Source organism: Salvelinus fontinalis, chromosome 11, assembly GCF_029448725.1.
Source record: "Salvelinus fontinalis isolate EN_2023a chromosome 11, ASM2944872v1, whole genome shotgun sequence".
Taxonomy (NCBI): domain Eukaryota; kingdom Metazoa; phylum Chordata; class Actinopteri; order Salmoniformes; family Salmonidae; genus Salvelinus; species Salvelinus fontinalis.
The window spans coordinates 15,097,773-15,113,522 of record NC_074675.1 but is presented as its reverse complement, the minus strand read 5'-3'; the positions used below and the strand labels follow the sequence as shown (position 1 = coordinate 15,113,522).

Sequence of the window (15,750 nt, the reverse complement as noted above, 5' to 3'; positions counted from 1 at the left end):
CACTGAAGCATGCACGAGAGCACCAGCTGTTATGGATGACTGTGTGATAACACTCTCGGCAGCCGATGTGAACAAAACCTTTAAACAGGTCAACATTCACAAAGCCGCTGGGCCAGACGGATTACCAGGACGTGTACTCAAAGCATGCGTGGACCAACTGTCAAGTGTCTTCACTGACATTTTCAACCTCTCCCTGACCGAGTCTGTAATACCTACATGTTTCAAGCAGACCACCATAGTCCCTGTGCCCAAGGAAGCTTCCTAAATGATTACCGCCCCGTGGCACTCACGTCGGTAGCCATGAATTGCTTTGAAAGGCTGGTCATGGCTCACAACAGCATCCTCCCGGACACACTAGACCCACTCCAATTCACATACCGCCCCAAACCGATCCACAGATGACGCAATCTCAATCGCACTCCACACTGCCCTCTCCCAACTGGACAAAAGGAACACCTACGTGAGAATGCTGTTCATTGACTACAGCTCAGCGTTCAACACCATAGATCCCACGAAGCTCATCACTAAGCTAAGGATTCTGGGACTAAACACCTCCCACTGCAAATGGATGCTGGACTTCTGGACGGGCCGCCCCCAGGTGGTAATAGTAGGCAACAACACGTCTGCCACGCTGATCCATAACACTGGGGCCCTTCAGGGGTGTGTACTTAGTCCCCTCCTGTATTCCCTGTTCACCCACGACTGCGTGGTCAAACACGACTCCAACACCATCATTAAGTTTGCTGACAACACAACAGTGGTAGGCCTGATCACCGGCCTATATGGAGGAGGTCAGAGACCTGGCAGTGTGGTGCCAGGACAACAACCTCTCCCTCAATGTGAGCAAGACAAAGGAGAGAATCGTGGACTACGGGGCTGTAATGGAGCGGGTAAAGATTTTGTGTGTCCACATCACCAACGAACTATCATGGTCCAAACACACCAAGACAGTCGTAAAGAGGGCATGACAAAACCTTTTCCCCCTCAGGAGACTGAAAAGATTTGGCATGGGTCCCCAGATCCTGAAAAGGTTATACAGCTGCACCATCGAGGGCATCCTGACCGGTTGCATCACCGCCTGGTATGGCAACTGCTCGGCATCTGACCATAAGGCGCTACAGAGGGTAGTGCAAATGGCCCATTACATCACTGGGGCCAAGCTTCCTGCCATCCAGGACCTATATAATGGGCGGTGTCAGAGGAAAGCCTATAAAATTGTCAGAGACTCCAGTCACCCAAGTTATAAAATGTTATCTTTGCTACCGCACGGCAAACGGTCCTGGAGCGCCAAGTCTAGGACCAAAAGGCTCCTCAACAGCTTCTACCCCCCAAGCCATAAGACAGCTGAACAATTCATAAAATCGCCACCAGACAATTTACATTGACCCCTCCCTTTTGTACACTGCTGCTACTCGCTGTTTATTATCTATGCATAGTCACTTTGCACCCATCTACATATTACCTCAACTAGCCTGTATCCCTGCACACTGACTCAGTGCCTCGTTATTGTTATTCTTATTGTGTTACTTTGTATTTTTGTCTATTTGGCAAATATGTTCTTAACTCTTCTTGAACTGCACTGTTGGTTAAGGGCTTGTAAGCAAGCATTTCATGGTAAAGTCTACCCTTGTTGTATTCGGCGCATGTGACAAATAAAGTTGACTTGAAAAGGACAACTAAGACATCCAAATTCACATCCACAAACCCAAAACCACTCACCCCTACAGAACATCCCAAAGTCTTTCTAGTGGCTTAGCCATAACTGCAGATAACCACACCACTCAACTCAATGAGTTAACCCGTGAACTAATTCTCCTACACTACCAACTCAGGACTAGTGGCAACAGTGCATCGTTCTCTGAGAGCAGAAGACAATGGCTGAAGCATTAGGTTGTGTAAGAGAATGCCTGCCCCCCCCCCCCCCGTGTATAGGAAGAGCAACACAGAGGGCTCACATTGTTCTTGTTCCCTATTGGACAGATAAACTTCCTGGAACGACTTGTATCAATCTGCACACATCCGGACACTACACCGCCCGGTACTCTAAACAACCACGTACACTGTCACGACGAGGGAGAGAGAGAGAGCAGTGTGTGCACAGATGCTCACGTGTGTGTATGTTAATGCGTGTGTATGTTAATGCGTGTGTATGTTAATGCGTGTGTGTGTTAATGCGTGTGTGTGTTAATGCGTGTGTGTGTTAATGCGTGTGTGTGTTAATGCGTGTGTGTGTTAATGCGTGTGTGTGTTAATGCGTGTGTGTGTTAATGCGTGTGTGTGTTAATGCGTGTGTGTGTTAATGCGTGTGTGTGTTAATGCGTGTGTGTGTTAATGCGTGTGTGTGTTAATGCGTGTGTGTGTGTTAATGCGTGTGTGTTTGTTAATGTGTGTGTGTTTGTTAATGCGTGTGTGTTTGTTAATGTGTGTGTGTTAATGCGTGTGTATGTTAATGCGTGTGTGTTTGTTAATGCGTGTGTGTGTTAATGCGTGTGTGTGTTAATGCGTGTGTGTGTTAATGCGTGTGTGTTAATGCGTGTGTGTGTTAATGCGTGTGTGTTTGTTAATGCGTGTGTGTTTGTTAATGCGTGTGTGTGTTAATGCGTGTGTGTTAATGCGTGTGTGTTAATGCGTGTGTGTGTTAATGCGTGTGTGTTTGTTAATGCGTGTGTGTTTGTTAATGCGTGTGTGTTTGTTAATGCGTGTGTGTTAATGCGTGTGTGTTTGTTAATGCGTGTGTGTTTGTTAATGCGTGTGTGTTAATGCGTGTGTGTGTTAATGCGTGTGTGTTTTATTGTGTGTGTATGTTAATGCGTGTGTGTGTTAATGTGTGTGTGTGTGTGTTAATGCGTGTGTTTGTGTTAATGCGTGTGTGTGTGTTAATGCGTGTGTGTGTGTGTTAATGCATGTGTGTATGTTAATGTGTGGTACCTTGCATGAGTGCAGTGATTTGCTGGGACTTCTGTGCGGGGTGTTCTCTGAGGATCTCCAGAGCTGTTCTTCCCTGGCAGTCTGTGATGTTGGCATCAATACCTGCAACAGACAGACAGAAGACTGAAACCATGGGTCAGACAGGCACCCAGCCGACGCCACCCCACACTCACACACGAGCGAGCACACACACTCACACACGAGCGAGCACACACACTCACACACGAGCGAGCACACACACACACACTCACACACGAGCGAGCACACACACACACACACACACACACACACACACACACACACACACACACACACACACACACACACACACACACACACACACACACACACACACACACAAATCTAGCCTCCTGCACACACTCCCTTAACAAGTAAATCTATATAGACATTTTAAAGGGGAAGCACTGTAAAGTGTTGCATGTAGGAAGACAAAGATGCTAAATAGACTCACTTGGAGAAATTTACTAGGAAAACATCCATACTGTATCTCTGTCTGACAATTTACTGACAGAGGAAGCTAACTGTGTCCATCCTGTATCTCTCTCACACTCACACACTGATGGATAGAAGAGAAGGTTGGGTGGATGACAGGGGTCAGACAGTAAACCGGTACATGCCTGTCACTCTAATCTCAATAAGCCCCCCGAAACAAAAACAATATGGCCGTCCGGGGTTCCTCACAGGAAGTGCAACAAGACAACAGAGGAAACAGGAAGCGATTGAGGAAAATAAGGGGGAGAGGGGTGGGAGGTAGGACAAAGACCACACTCTCTCTCTCTCTCTCTCTCCATATCCTCTACTGTTCTCTCTCTCACTCCATTCTTCTCTCTCTCTCTACATATCATCTTCTGCCCCCCCCCCTCTCTTTCTCCATATCATCTACTCTCTCTCTCTACATATCATATACTGTCTCTCTCTCTGTCTCCATATCATATATTCTCTCTCTCTCTCTCTCTCTCTCTCTCTCTCTCTCTCTCTCTCTCTCTCTCTCTCTCTCTCTCCATTTAATCTACTGTCCCTCTCTCTCTCGCTCCATATAATCTACTGTCCCTCTGTCTCTCTCTCTCTCCATATAATATACTGTCCCTCTCTCTCTCTCTCCATATAATATACTGTCCCTCTCTCTCTCTCTCCATATAATATACTGTCCCTCTCTCTCTCTCTCCATATAATCTACTGTCCCTCTCTCTCTCTCTCCATATAATCTACTGTCCCCCTCTCGCTCCCTCTCTCCATATCATATATTGTCCCCCTCTCTCTCTAACTTCCTATCATCTACTCTCTCTCCCTATCATCTACTCTCTCTCCCTATCATCTACTCTTTCTCTCTCTCTATATATATATATATCATCTACTGTCTATATTGTAGCCTCAAGGACTTTTTAAAAACGTCTTATTGTAACACATGAACTGTGTGATATTTGGTGGAGCCAAGATGGAGGCACGAGACAGTACACATGGGCCCAAGTGAGAGAGAACACCATCTCTCTGACCAGGTTAGATAGGTTTTATTGTAACACTGTGTGATGTTTGGAGCCAACATGGAGGCACGAGACAGAACACATGGGCTAATGTGAGAGAGAACACCATCTCTCTGACCAGATTAGAGTGCATGCAAGTTAGAGTGCATACTGGCCTTTTAATATAACTTTATTGAGTGATGGTCACTTCAGGAAATGTTTTAGCTTTTCTGGAAGACACGGTGGTCTCAAAAGGCCAGTTTTGTAAACCTTCAACAGTGGTGGGATATAGGGAAAATCAAGGTTCAACAATTCTGTAATCAATACACAATGAATGTCACCACAGACATCACCAGATCAATGAACACCCCAGAGTCTGAAATAGTGGATGTCCTGACGTTGGTTGAGACCACAGGAGATCGAGGTCATACTCAGGCCCTCAAGATAAAAAAGACACATTGGCAGACCTGCTGGGTATCAGAGCACAGGGGGCATTGGCAGACCTGCTGGGTATCAGAGCACAGAGTGCATTGGCAGCCCTGCTGGGTATCAGAGCACAGGGGGCATTGGTAGACCTGCTGGGTATCAGAGCACAGGGGGCATTGGTGAGAAGTCATTTTCAATTTTTCTTTGATTCAGAGAAAAAGAATGAACAAAGAGGAATTATTATTTGCTTCAAATCAGCTGTTGGACCGGAGCTCACTAGCCCTAGTGAAAATAGAAAGAGGGCAGTAGAGTTCTATGCTGAGCTCTACTAGTGTGAGGACAAAGAGGATATAACAGTGACAACAGTTTCTTGATTGGCTCCCACAGGTGGCTGCAGAAGCTCAGGGTGAACTACAGCAACCACCGTCTTTGCAGGAGATATACACTGCATTAAAAGGCATGGAAAATGGTGGGCTTCCTGTTGACTTTTTAAAGTATTTTTGGGCTATGTTGGGAGAGGATTGGCTAGCAGGACTTAACGATAGTTTGACCGGAGGGTTACTACTGATAAGCTGCAGAAGGGCTGTCCTCACCCTACTGCCCAAAAAGGGTGACCCTAGGGAGGTGAAGAACTGGAGGCCGGTGGCTTTATTGTGCACTGATTATAAGATCCTGTCAAAGGCTTTGTCCAACAGGCCGAGGGAGGTGATGGGGCAAATCATACCATACCAATCCTGCTGTGTTCCCGGCAGGCAGATAGGGGATAACAGTTCCCTGATTCTGGATGTTGTGGACGTCTCTAGGGCTGTTGGGTTGGATGCTGGTCTAATTTCAATTGATCAGGAAAATACATTTGACCGAGTTGAACATCAATACTTATGATGCAACTTTGAGGCATTTGGTTTCAGCTCTGGTTTTACTGCCATGATCACGGTGATATATGGTGACATTGAAAGTGTATTGAAAGTTAATGGTGGCTTGAGTGCTCCTATTAAAGTGTGTAGAGCTATTAGGCAGGGGTGTTCGTTGTCTGGAATGTTATATGCCATCACTATAGAGCCACTACTAAATAGCATTAGAAGTTGCATTGAAGGGGTGTACAGTACCTTTCAGAGGACATTCCTCCTATTTGTCTCTCAGCCTATGCTGATGATGTAGTTATTTTAATGAAAAATCAAGCGAAGGTGGATAGTTTGAGTCTAATGGTTGATCGGTTTAGGGGAATAATCTCTGCAAAGGTAAATTGGCAAAAAAGTTGTGCTTCACAGATTGGGAAATGGTCTGGAGGGATCGTGGCTTTGCCAGGGGGCTGGAATGGTGTAAGGGTATCTTGGACCTAGGGGATGAGGGAACAATGGAACAAAATTGGAATGAGGTGGTTGATATGGTGGAAGGAGGGTGAGGAGATGGCTGTGGTTGTTATCTCGTATGTCATATAGTGGACACACTATTATTGTTAACAATGTGATTGCCTCTGCACTGTGGCATCGGTTGTCATGTTTAGAGCCACCGTCTGGCCTTCTGGCCAAGATACAGGCAATTATTGTAGATTTGTTGGGGGATAAATATCATTGGGTTCCACAAAGTGTTTTGTATTTGTCAAAAGAGGAGGGGGACAAGGTCTTGTTCATTTTGCTAGTAGGGCCTCTGCTTTCCGGTTCCAGTTTATTCAAAGGTTGCTTTATGGACCAAAAAAATATGGTTTGGAGAGGGGTGGCAGGTCTTGTATTACAGCAAGTAGGGGGATTAGCTTTAAAGAAGGCTTTATTTTTGGTTGATAGTAGCCAGATTTCTAGGGAGGGAGTACGTCCGTTTTACAGAGACCTTCGTAGGTTTTGAAGTATAATGAAGGTGTCCAGAAGACCTACAGTGGAGTCGGTGCATTGGCTGCTGGAGGAACCTCTGGTGTATTATGGGGCAAGACTGGATTGTACAACTGCAGCTGTTCCACATTTCTCCAAGATTCTGGTGAAGGGCAAAATCATCACCCTAAAACAGTTAATGGACATGGCTGGGCGCACCTTAATGGATGGAGGACGGGTGGCTGAACATCTGGGGGTGAGGTCAGAAAGGATTGTGGGAAACTGCTGGGAAGCTGCAGAAAGGCTCTGTCAGCAGAAGAGTGGATTATGCTCAACGGTCACAAGGAAAAGGTACAAGATGGAAACGTCCCATTTCCAAGACCAGGGATTACACCCAATATCCCAGAGTCAGAAAGAAATGTGTTATTACTGGATTTGAGAGGGTTGGAAGAGGTGGGTTTGGATGAGGTGAATGGGAAGGATTTATATAGGGGGTGTGTCAAGGTTTTGAATAAAGATGAAGTGAAAAATAGAAAAGACACTCCTTGGAGGGTAAAACGGCCTTGGTGACAAGGTAAAGCCAGCATGGAGAGCATTGTACAAGCCAGCGTTACAAAAGGGTACTGGTGATACGTAATGGAAGGTTGTGCATGACATCAACGCAGTTAATGCTTTTGTTTCTGTCATTCATTCAGATGGATGTCCTTTTTTTAATATAAGAGAAGCAATTTGTCATTGTTTTATGGAGTGTGAGAGGATAACGCCTCTATTTGAAATAATATAGTATTTTTTACAGCTGTAGGGGAGATTTTCAATATCACCGTTTTTATTTTGGTGTTTCAATATGGTAAGCAACAGAAAAGAAAATGTAAACTGTTAAATGTTATTTTGGGACAAGCTAAGATGTCAGTTTGTCTGAGTAGGAAACATAAAATAGACACGGGATTTTGGCAGGATATAAAATGTGTTTTAGGGATTAGTCAAAGCCAGAATGAAAGTGGATTTTGAGTTCTTCTCAGCTGTATAAGATCTCCCATTGTTTGAGGAGAAGTGGGTTTACGAAGGTGTGGTTTGTTTACATTACATTTACATTTTAGTCATTTAGCAGACGCTCTTATCCAGAGCGACTTACAGTAGAGTGCATACATTTTATTACATTTTACATACTGAGACAAGGATATCCCTACCGGCCAAACCCTCCCTAACCCGGACGACGCTATGCCAATTGTGCGTCGCCCCACGGACCTCCAGGTTGCGGCCGGCTGCGACAGAGCCTGGGCGCAAACCCAGCCCAGCCTGGGCGCGAACCCAGAGACTCTGGTGGTGCAGCTAGCACTGCGATGCAGTGCCCTAGACCACTGCGCCACCCGGGAGGCTAGTGGAGGGGAAATTACTTTTTGTGATTTTATTTGTTTTATTTTATTTTATTTATTTCACTCTCTCTCTCCATATCATCTACCGTCACTCTCGCTCTCCATATCATCTACCGTCACTCTCGCTCTCCATATCATCTACCGTCACTCTCGCTCTCCATATCATCTACCGTCACTCTCGCTCTCCATATCATCTACCGTCACTCTCGCTCTCCATATCATCTACCGTCACTCTCGCTCTCCATATCATCTACCGTCACTCTCGCTCTCCATATCATCTACCGTCACTCTCGCTCTCCATATCATCTACCGTCACTCTCGCTCTCCATATCATCTACCGTCACTCTCGCTCTCCATATCATCTACTGTCTCTCTCCATATCATCTACTGTCTCTCTCCATATCATCTACTGTCTCTCTCCATATCATCTACTGTCTCTCTCCAAATCATCTACTGTCTCTCTCCAAATCATCTACTGTCTCTCTCCAAATCATCTACTGTCTCTCTCCATATCATCTACTGTCTCTCTCCAAATCATCTACTGTCTCTCTCCATATCATCTACTGTCTCTCTCCATATCATCTACTGTCTCTCTCCATATCATTTACTGTCTCTCTCCATATCATCTACTGTCTCTCTCCATATCATCTACTGTCCCCCTCTCTCTCTCTCCATATCATCTACCGTCACTCTCGCTCTCCATATCATCTACCGTCACTCTCGCTCTCCATATCATCTACCGTCACTCTCGCTCTCCATATCATCTACCGTCACTCTCGCTCTCCATATCATCTACTGTCTCTCTCCATATCATCTACTGTCTCTCTCCATATCATCTACTGTCTCTCTCCATATCATCTACTGTCTCTCTCCAAATCATCTACTGTCTCTCTCCAAATCATCTACTGTCTCTCTCCAAATCATCTACTGTCTCTCTCCATATCATCTACTGTCTCTCTCCATATCATCTACTGTCTCTCTCCATATCATCTACTGTCTCTCTCCATATCATCTACTGTCTCTCTCCATATCATCTACTGTCTCTCTCCATATCATCTACTGTCTCTCTCCATATCATTTACTGTCTCTCTCCATATCATCTACTGTCTCTCTCCATATCATCTACTGTCCCCCTCTCTCTCTCTCCATATCATCTACCGTCACTCTCGCTCTCCATATCATCTACCGTCACTCTCGCTCTCCATATCATCTACTGTCTCTCTCCATATCATCTACTGTCTCTCTCCATATCATCTACTGTCTCTCTCCATATCATCTACTGTCTCTCTCCATATCATCTACTGTCTCTCTCCATATCATCTACTGTCTCTCTCCATATCATCTACTGTCTCTCTCCATATCATCTACTGTCTCTCTCCATATCATCTACTGTCTCTCTCCATATCATCTACTGTCTCTCTCCATATCATCTACTGTCCCCCTCTCTCTCTCTCCATATCATCTACCGTCACTCTCGCTCTCCATATCATCTACCGTCACTCTCGCTCTCCATATCATCTACTGTCTCTCTCCATATCATCTACTGTCTCTCTCCATATCATCTACTGTCTCTCTCCATATCATCTACTGTCTCTCTCCATATCATCTACTGTCTCTCTCCATGTCATCTACTGTCTCTCTCCATGTCATCTACTGTCTCTCTCCATGTCATCTACTGTCTCTCTCCATGTCATCTACTGTCTCTCTCCATGTCATCTACTGTCTCTCTCCATGTCATCTACTGTCTCTCTCCATATCATCTACTGTCTCTCTCCATATCATCTACTGTCTCTCTCCATATCATCTACTGTCTCTCTCCATATCATCTACTGTCTCTCTCCATATCATCTACAGTCTCTCTCCATATCATCTACAGTCTCTCTCCATATCATCTACTGTCTCTCTCCATATCATCTACTGTCTCTCTCCATATCATCTACGGTCTCTCTCCATATTATCTACTGTCTCTCTCCATATCATCTACTGTCTCTCTCCATATCATCTACTGTCTCTCTCCATATCATCTACTGTCTCTCTCTATATCATCTACTGTCTCTCTCTATATCATCTACTGTCCCCCTCTCTCTCTCACCACATCTACTGTAAAACTGACTGACAGTTAGGGAGAGGGGCATGACAGCACAGCTATGAAACATGATTATATAATATGTACATATTATTATTCATCCCTTACATTTGTTTTAGATAGATCAGCAGCAGTATTGGGGTAAACACAGTGGACAGGTTTACATACGCATAAGAACAGGAACAGCGGTATGAGGGGGGTAAACACAGTGGACAGGTTTACATACACATAAGAACAGGAACAGAGGTATGAGGGGGGTAAACACAGTGGACAGGTTTACATACACATAAGAACAGGAACAGAGGTATGAGGGGGGTAAACACAGTGGACAGGTTTACATACACATAAGAACAGGAACAGAGGTATGAGGGGGGTAAACACAGTGGACAGGTTTACATACACATAAGAACAGGAACAGAGGTATGAGGGGGGTAAACACAGGGGTCAGGTTTACATACACATAAGAACAGGAACAGAGGTATGAGGGGGGGGGGGTAAACACAGGGGACAGGTTTACATACACATAAGAACAGGAACAGAGGTATGAAGGGGGTAAACACAGTGGACAGGTTTACATACACATAAGAACAGGAACAGAGGTATGAGGGGGTAAACACAGGGGACAGGTTTACATACACATAAGAACAGGAACAGAGGTATGAGGGGGGGGTAAACACAGGGGACAGGTTTACATACACATAAGAACAGGAACAGAGGTATGAGGGAGGTAAACACAGGGGACAGGTTTACATACACATAAGAACAGGAACAGGGACAGAGGTATGAGGGGGGTAAACACAGGGGACAGGTTTACATACACATAAGAACAGGAACAGGGACAGAGGTATGAGGGGGTAAACACAGGGGACAGGTTTACATACACATAAGAACAGGAACAGGGACAGAGGTATGAGGGGGGTAAACACAGGGGACAGGTTTACATACACATAACAACAGGGACAGTGGTATGAGGGGGGTAAACACAGGGGACAGGTTTACGTACGCATAAGAACAGGAACAGGGACAGAGGTATGAGGGGGGGTAAACACAGGGGACAGGTTTACATACACATAAGAACAGGAACAGAGGTATGAGGGGGGTAAACACAGGGGTCAGGTTTACATACACATAAGAACAGGAACAGAGGTATGAGGGGGGTAAACACAGGGGACAGGTTTACATACACATAAGAACAGAGGTATGAGGGGAGTAAACACAGGGGACAGGTTTACATACACATAAGAACAGGAACAGAGGTATGAGGGGGGTAAACAAAGGGGACATGTTTACATACACATAACAACAGGGACAGTGGTATGAGGGGGGTAAACACAGGGGACAGGTTTACGTACGCATAAGAACAGGAACAGGGACAGAGGTATGAGGGGGGTAAACACAGGGGACAGGTTTACGTACGCATAAGAACAGGAACAGGGACAGAGGTATGAGGGGGGTAAACACAGGGGACAGGTTTACGTACGCATAAGAACAGGAACAGGGACAGAGGTATGAGGGGGGTAAACACAGGGGACAGGTTTACGTACGCATAAGAACAGGAACAGGGACAGAGGTATGAGGGGGGTAAACACAGGGGACAGGTTTACATACACATAAGAACAGGAACAGAGGTATGAGGGGGGTAAACACAGGGGACAGGTTTACATACACATAAGAACAGGAACAGAGGTCTGAGGGGGGTAAACACAGGGGACAGGTTTACATACACATAAGAACAGGAACAGGGACAGAGGTATGAGGGGGTAAACACAGGGGACAGGTTTACATACACATAAAAACAGGAACAGGGACAGAGGTATGAGGGGGTAAACACAGGGGACAGGTTTACATACACATAGGAACAGGAACAGGGACAGGGGTATGGGGGGGGGGGGGGGTACATGGACTCCCTCATGACACCCACCTGAGTCTAGCAGCAGACGAACCACATCCATCTTCCCATAGAGAGCTGCCTCGTGGAGAGCACTGCCATTCTCCGTCTGAGAAAGAGTGAGAGAGAGAGAGAGTGAGAGAGACAGAGATAGAGACAGAGACACATAGAGAGACAGAGAGAGAGACAGAGAGAGAGAGGAGACCGAATAATAGAAGGCAAGAGAGGGGAGGGTGATGTGGGAGAGAAAGAAACATTTATTTTAAGACATCGCCCAAGAAAACTCTTTGTACACAGAGTCGCATGATGGAAACGTCCCATTCCAAATACACAGCAGTTTCCTCCCTCTCCATATGGCCTGGATGCTAGTGGCATTAGGCCCTGTATAATACATTGGTCTATTGGTGGCATGATGCAATGCAGAGAAACTGTGGACATCAATTTGTGGGTGCCATCTTAGATTTCCATAGTTGTCAAATATTTAGTGTACAGTAACTGTGATTACTTAGACAAGCATGTTAAAAACACACAGAGACGCACACACACACTGGATCTCTCACACTAACACCCAGCCAGGCTCCTGCCTTGTGACTAATTGCAACAAGCATGCTGTGTGCGCGCGTGTGTGTGTGTGTGTGTGTGTGTGTGTGTGTGTGTGTGTGTGTGTGTGTGTGTGTGTGTGTACACGCACTATACCTTGTCTTTCCTCTATCACCAAGGTATTACCAACACAGAAAGAAAGACCCCAAAAATCCAACACATCGACCAATCAAAACCCAGAACCGCTCCTCCTGTGTTCCCACACACCCAATCCAGGTGAATCTGACTGACCCTTACAGTTCAAAGGTCAAAGCATGACAATGAAAGGGCATCTGATCGTCCAATACCACAGAATCCAGAAGACCAGGTCAAAAACAGGAATGTAAAAGATCCAAATCGAGAAAAGGCAAAAAGCTTCCACAACCCACGGTGACATGGAACTGGAGGTGACTGTGCGATGAGTTTGGAGGAAGCACACACGCATACATCGAGGGACAGGAAACCAAAACCGGCAGACCCTCCCCCACTTCCCCCCTCAAACCACTTCCTGTGTCGTTTCCAATGGTGATTAGTTGGTGATGTCACTGGAAAATGAGGAAATCGATTTACAAAGAAGATTGACTTCCTATCTGTTTGACTGAAGACTGAGGGGGGTTTTGTTTTGGTGTTGGGCCTTTCTTTTGTTTTTTGTTTTTCTTTTCTTTACATTTTCTCCCATTGCCAGTTACGACCTTGTCTCGTCGCTGCAACTCCGAAACATGACCCACCTAGACGCGCTTTTTGAAGTCCCATTAAATGTATTATGAAATAATGACCTTACAATGACTATAGAGCTGTTTCATGGAAATTCCAAAACCAAAAAGTGAACATTCAATAGCCAGAACATTGAAAATATTCCATTGTCTCCATCCAGAGGTCTGTAGACAATGACGAGACGCATGTCTCCACCAAAACAACCAGTGTTGTTGTCACAAAGGCGGGAAGGCAGGAGACAAGTTTAGGTCCAAAATAAACCCATGGAAACGTATTGGGCATATTTTGGACAGATTTTGTCGAGAGTGAAACCACTCGCTTCGCTTGCTCCTCTCTGATCTGGAAAAAACTGGCACAATGGATTATGGTCATTGTAGTCAATTACCATGTTTCTGCGCTGATCTAGGTTGAATATTTGCTTAATGAAAACCACAACTCCCTTCAGCCCAGTGTCCCACACAGTTCTTGACTTCTCAGACTTCTCTCATGAATAATTTGATTTCTCTCTAGAGAAACAGCATGTTGGACTCACAAAAAAACTGAACTAAATGGAACTCAAGTAATTGAACCGACGTCGGTAAATTAGTTGAATTACCAGAAAAAAATGAAATGTTGATTAATCGCTCAGTACTAGGTATCACTAGAGCGTGATGAGCCAAGGAAAGCCCACCAGGCCAAACCCTCCCCTAACCGGGACGGTGCTAGGCCAATCGTATGCCGCCCTATGGGGCTTCCAGTCACATTCCAGTCATGTGACACAGCTGGGGTTTCGAACCCCAGGCTGTAGTGGTGCCTCAGCACTGTGATGCAGTGCCTTAGACCGCTGAGCAACTCGGGGCCTTTCAATATAGTTTGACACTTTTTCAATATAGTTTCAGATTCACTTTACAGCTTGAAGAAGTAGGTGTGTGTGTGTCAGGGGGGTCTGAATGTGTGTGTGTTTATATCCAGCAGGCTCAACTTTTGCCCTTGGTTCTCTACCTGCCTACAGAGCAGCAGGTCTCTCCATATAGAATACCCTCATTATTAGAGAGAGAGGGAATGAGAGAGGGAGAGAGAGAGAGATAACCTCATTCATTATTCATTCAAACGATGGGCTTTAATGTAATTATTGTACTAGGCACTGACGCACACTGCTATTTACCCCACCATCTGTGGGACTGTATGTTCCTTCCACTCCTTAATGTCAAAGCACAGATCTGACAGTGTGGCTTTTGAGAGAGAGAAGAGAGAGAGAGAGAGAGAGGGGCGGGGGTGAAGCGAGAGAGGGGCGGGGGTGAAGCGACAGAGGGGCGGGGGTGAAGCAACAGAGGGGCGGGGGTGAAACGACAGAGGGGCGGGGGTGAAACGACAGAGGGGCGGGGGTGAAGCGAGAGAGGGGCGGGGGTGAAGAGAGAGAGGGGCGGGGTGAAGAGAGAGAGGGGCGGGGTGAAGAGAGAGGGGCGGGGTGAAGATAGAGAGGGGCGGGGTGAAGAGAGAGAGGGGCGGGATGAAGAGAGAGAGGGGCGGGTTGAAGAGAGAGAGGGGCGGGTTGAAGAGAGAGAGGGGCGGGGTGAAGAGAGAGAGGGGCGGGGTGAAGAGAGAGGGAGGGGCGGGGTGAAGAGAGAGGGAGGGGCGGGGTGAAGAGAGAGGGAGGGGCGGGGTGAAGCGAGAAAGGGGCGGGGGTGAAGCGAGAGAGGGGCGGGGGTGAAGCGAGAGAGGGGCGGGGGTGAAGCGAGAGAGGGGCGGGGGTGAAGAGAGAGAGGGGCGGGGGTGAAGAGAGAGAGGGGCGGGGGTGAAGAGAGAGAGGGGCGGGGGTGAAGAGAGAGAGGGGCGGGGGTGAAGAGAGAGAGGGGCGGGGGTGAAGAGAGAGAGGGGCGGGGTGAAGAGAGAGAGGGGCGGGGTGAAGAGAGAGAGGGGAGGGTGAAGAGAGAGAGGGGAGGGTGAAGAGAGAGAGAGAGGGGAGGGTAGAAAAGAGAGAGGGGAGGGTGAAGAGAGAGAGAGAGGGGAGGGTAGAAAAGAGAGAGGGAAGGGTGAAGAGAGAGAGGGGAGGGTAAAGAGAGAGAGGGGAGGGGAGAAGCGAGAGAGGGGAGGGGAGAAGCGAGAGAGGGGAGGGGAGAAGCGAGAGAGAGGGACGGGGTGAAGAGAGAGAGGGGCGGGGTGAAGAGAGAGAGGGGCGGGGTGAAGAGAGAGAGGGGCGGGGTGAAGAGAGAGAGGGGCGGGGTGAAGAGAGAGAGGGGCGGGGTGAAGAGAGAGAGGGGCGGGGTGAAGGAGGAGGGGCGGGGTGAAGAGAGAGGGGCGGGGTGAAGAGAGAGGGGGGCGGGGTGAAGAGAGAGAGGGGCGGGGTGAAGAGAGAGAGGGGCGGGGTGAAGAGAGAGAGGGGCGGGGTGAAGAGAGAGAGGGGCGGGTGAAGAGAGAGAGAGGGGAGGGGAGAAGAGAGAGGGGAGGGTGAAGAGAGAGAGGGGCGAGGTGAAGCGAGAGAGGGGCAGGGTGA

At 47.0% G+C, this 15,750-nt stretch overlaps 1 protein-coding gene across 1 annotated transcript in view; it reads right to left on the bottom strand.

The window, feature by feature from the left end:
* Positions 1-15,750, bottom strand: part of LOC129866062 (ankyrin repeat and sterile alpha motif domain-containing protein 1B-like) — a 355,742-nt gene that overhangs the window by 214,298 nt on the left and 125,694 nt on the right. The window contains exons 6-7 of the mRNA XM_055939185.1: positions 12,018-12,093; positions 2,929-3,030 (exon numbers count right to left, since the gene is read on the bottom strand). Coding sequence (XP_055795160.1) covers positions 2,929-3,030; positions 12,018-12,093 — 178 coding nt within the window. The remainder of the gene's footprint in view (positions 1-2,928; positions 3,031-12,017; positions 12,094-15,750) is intronic.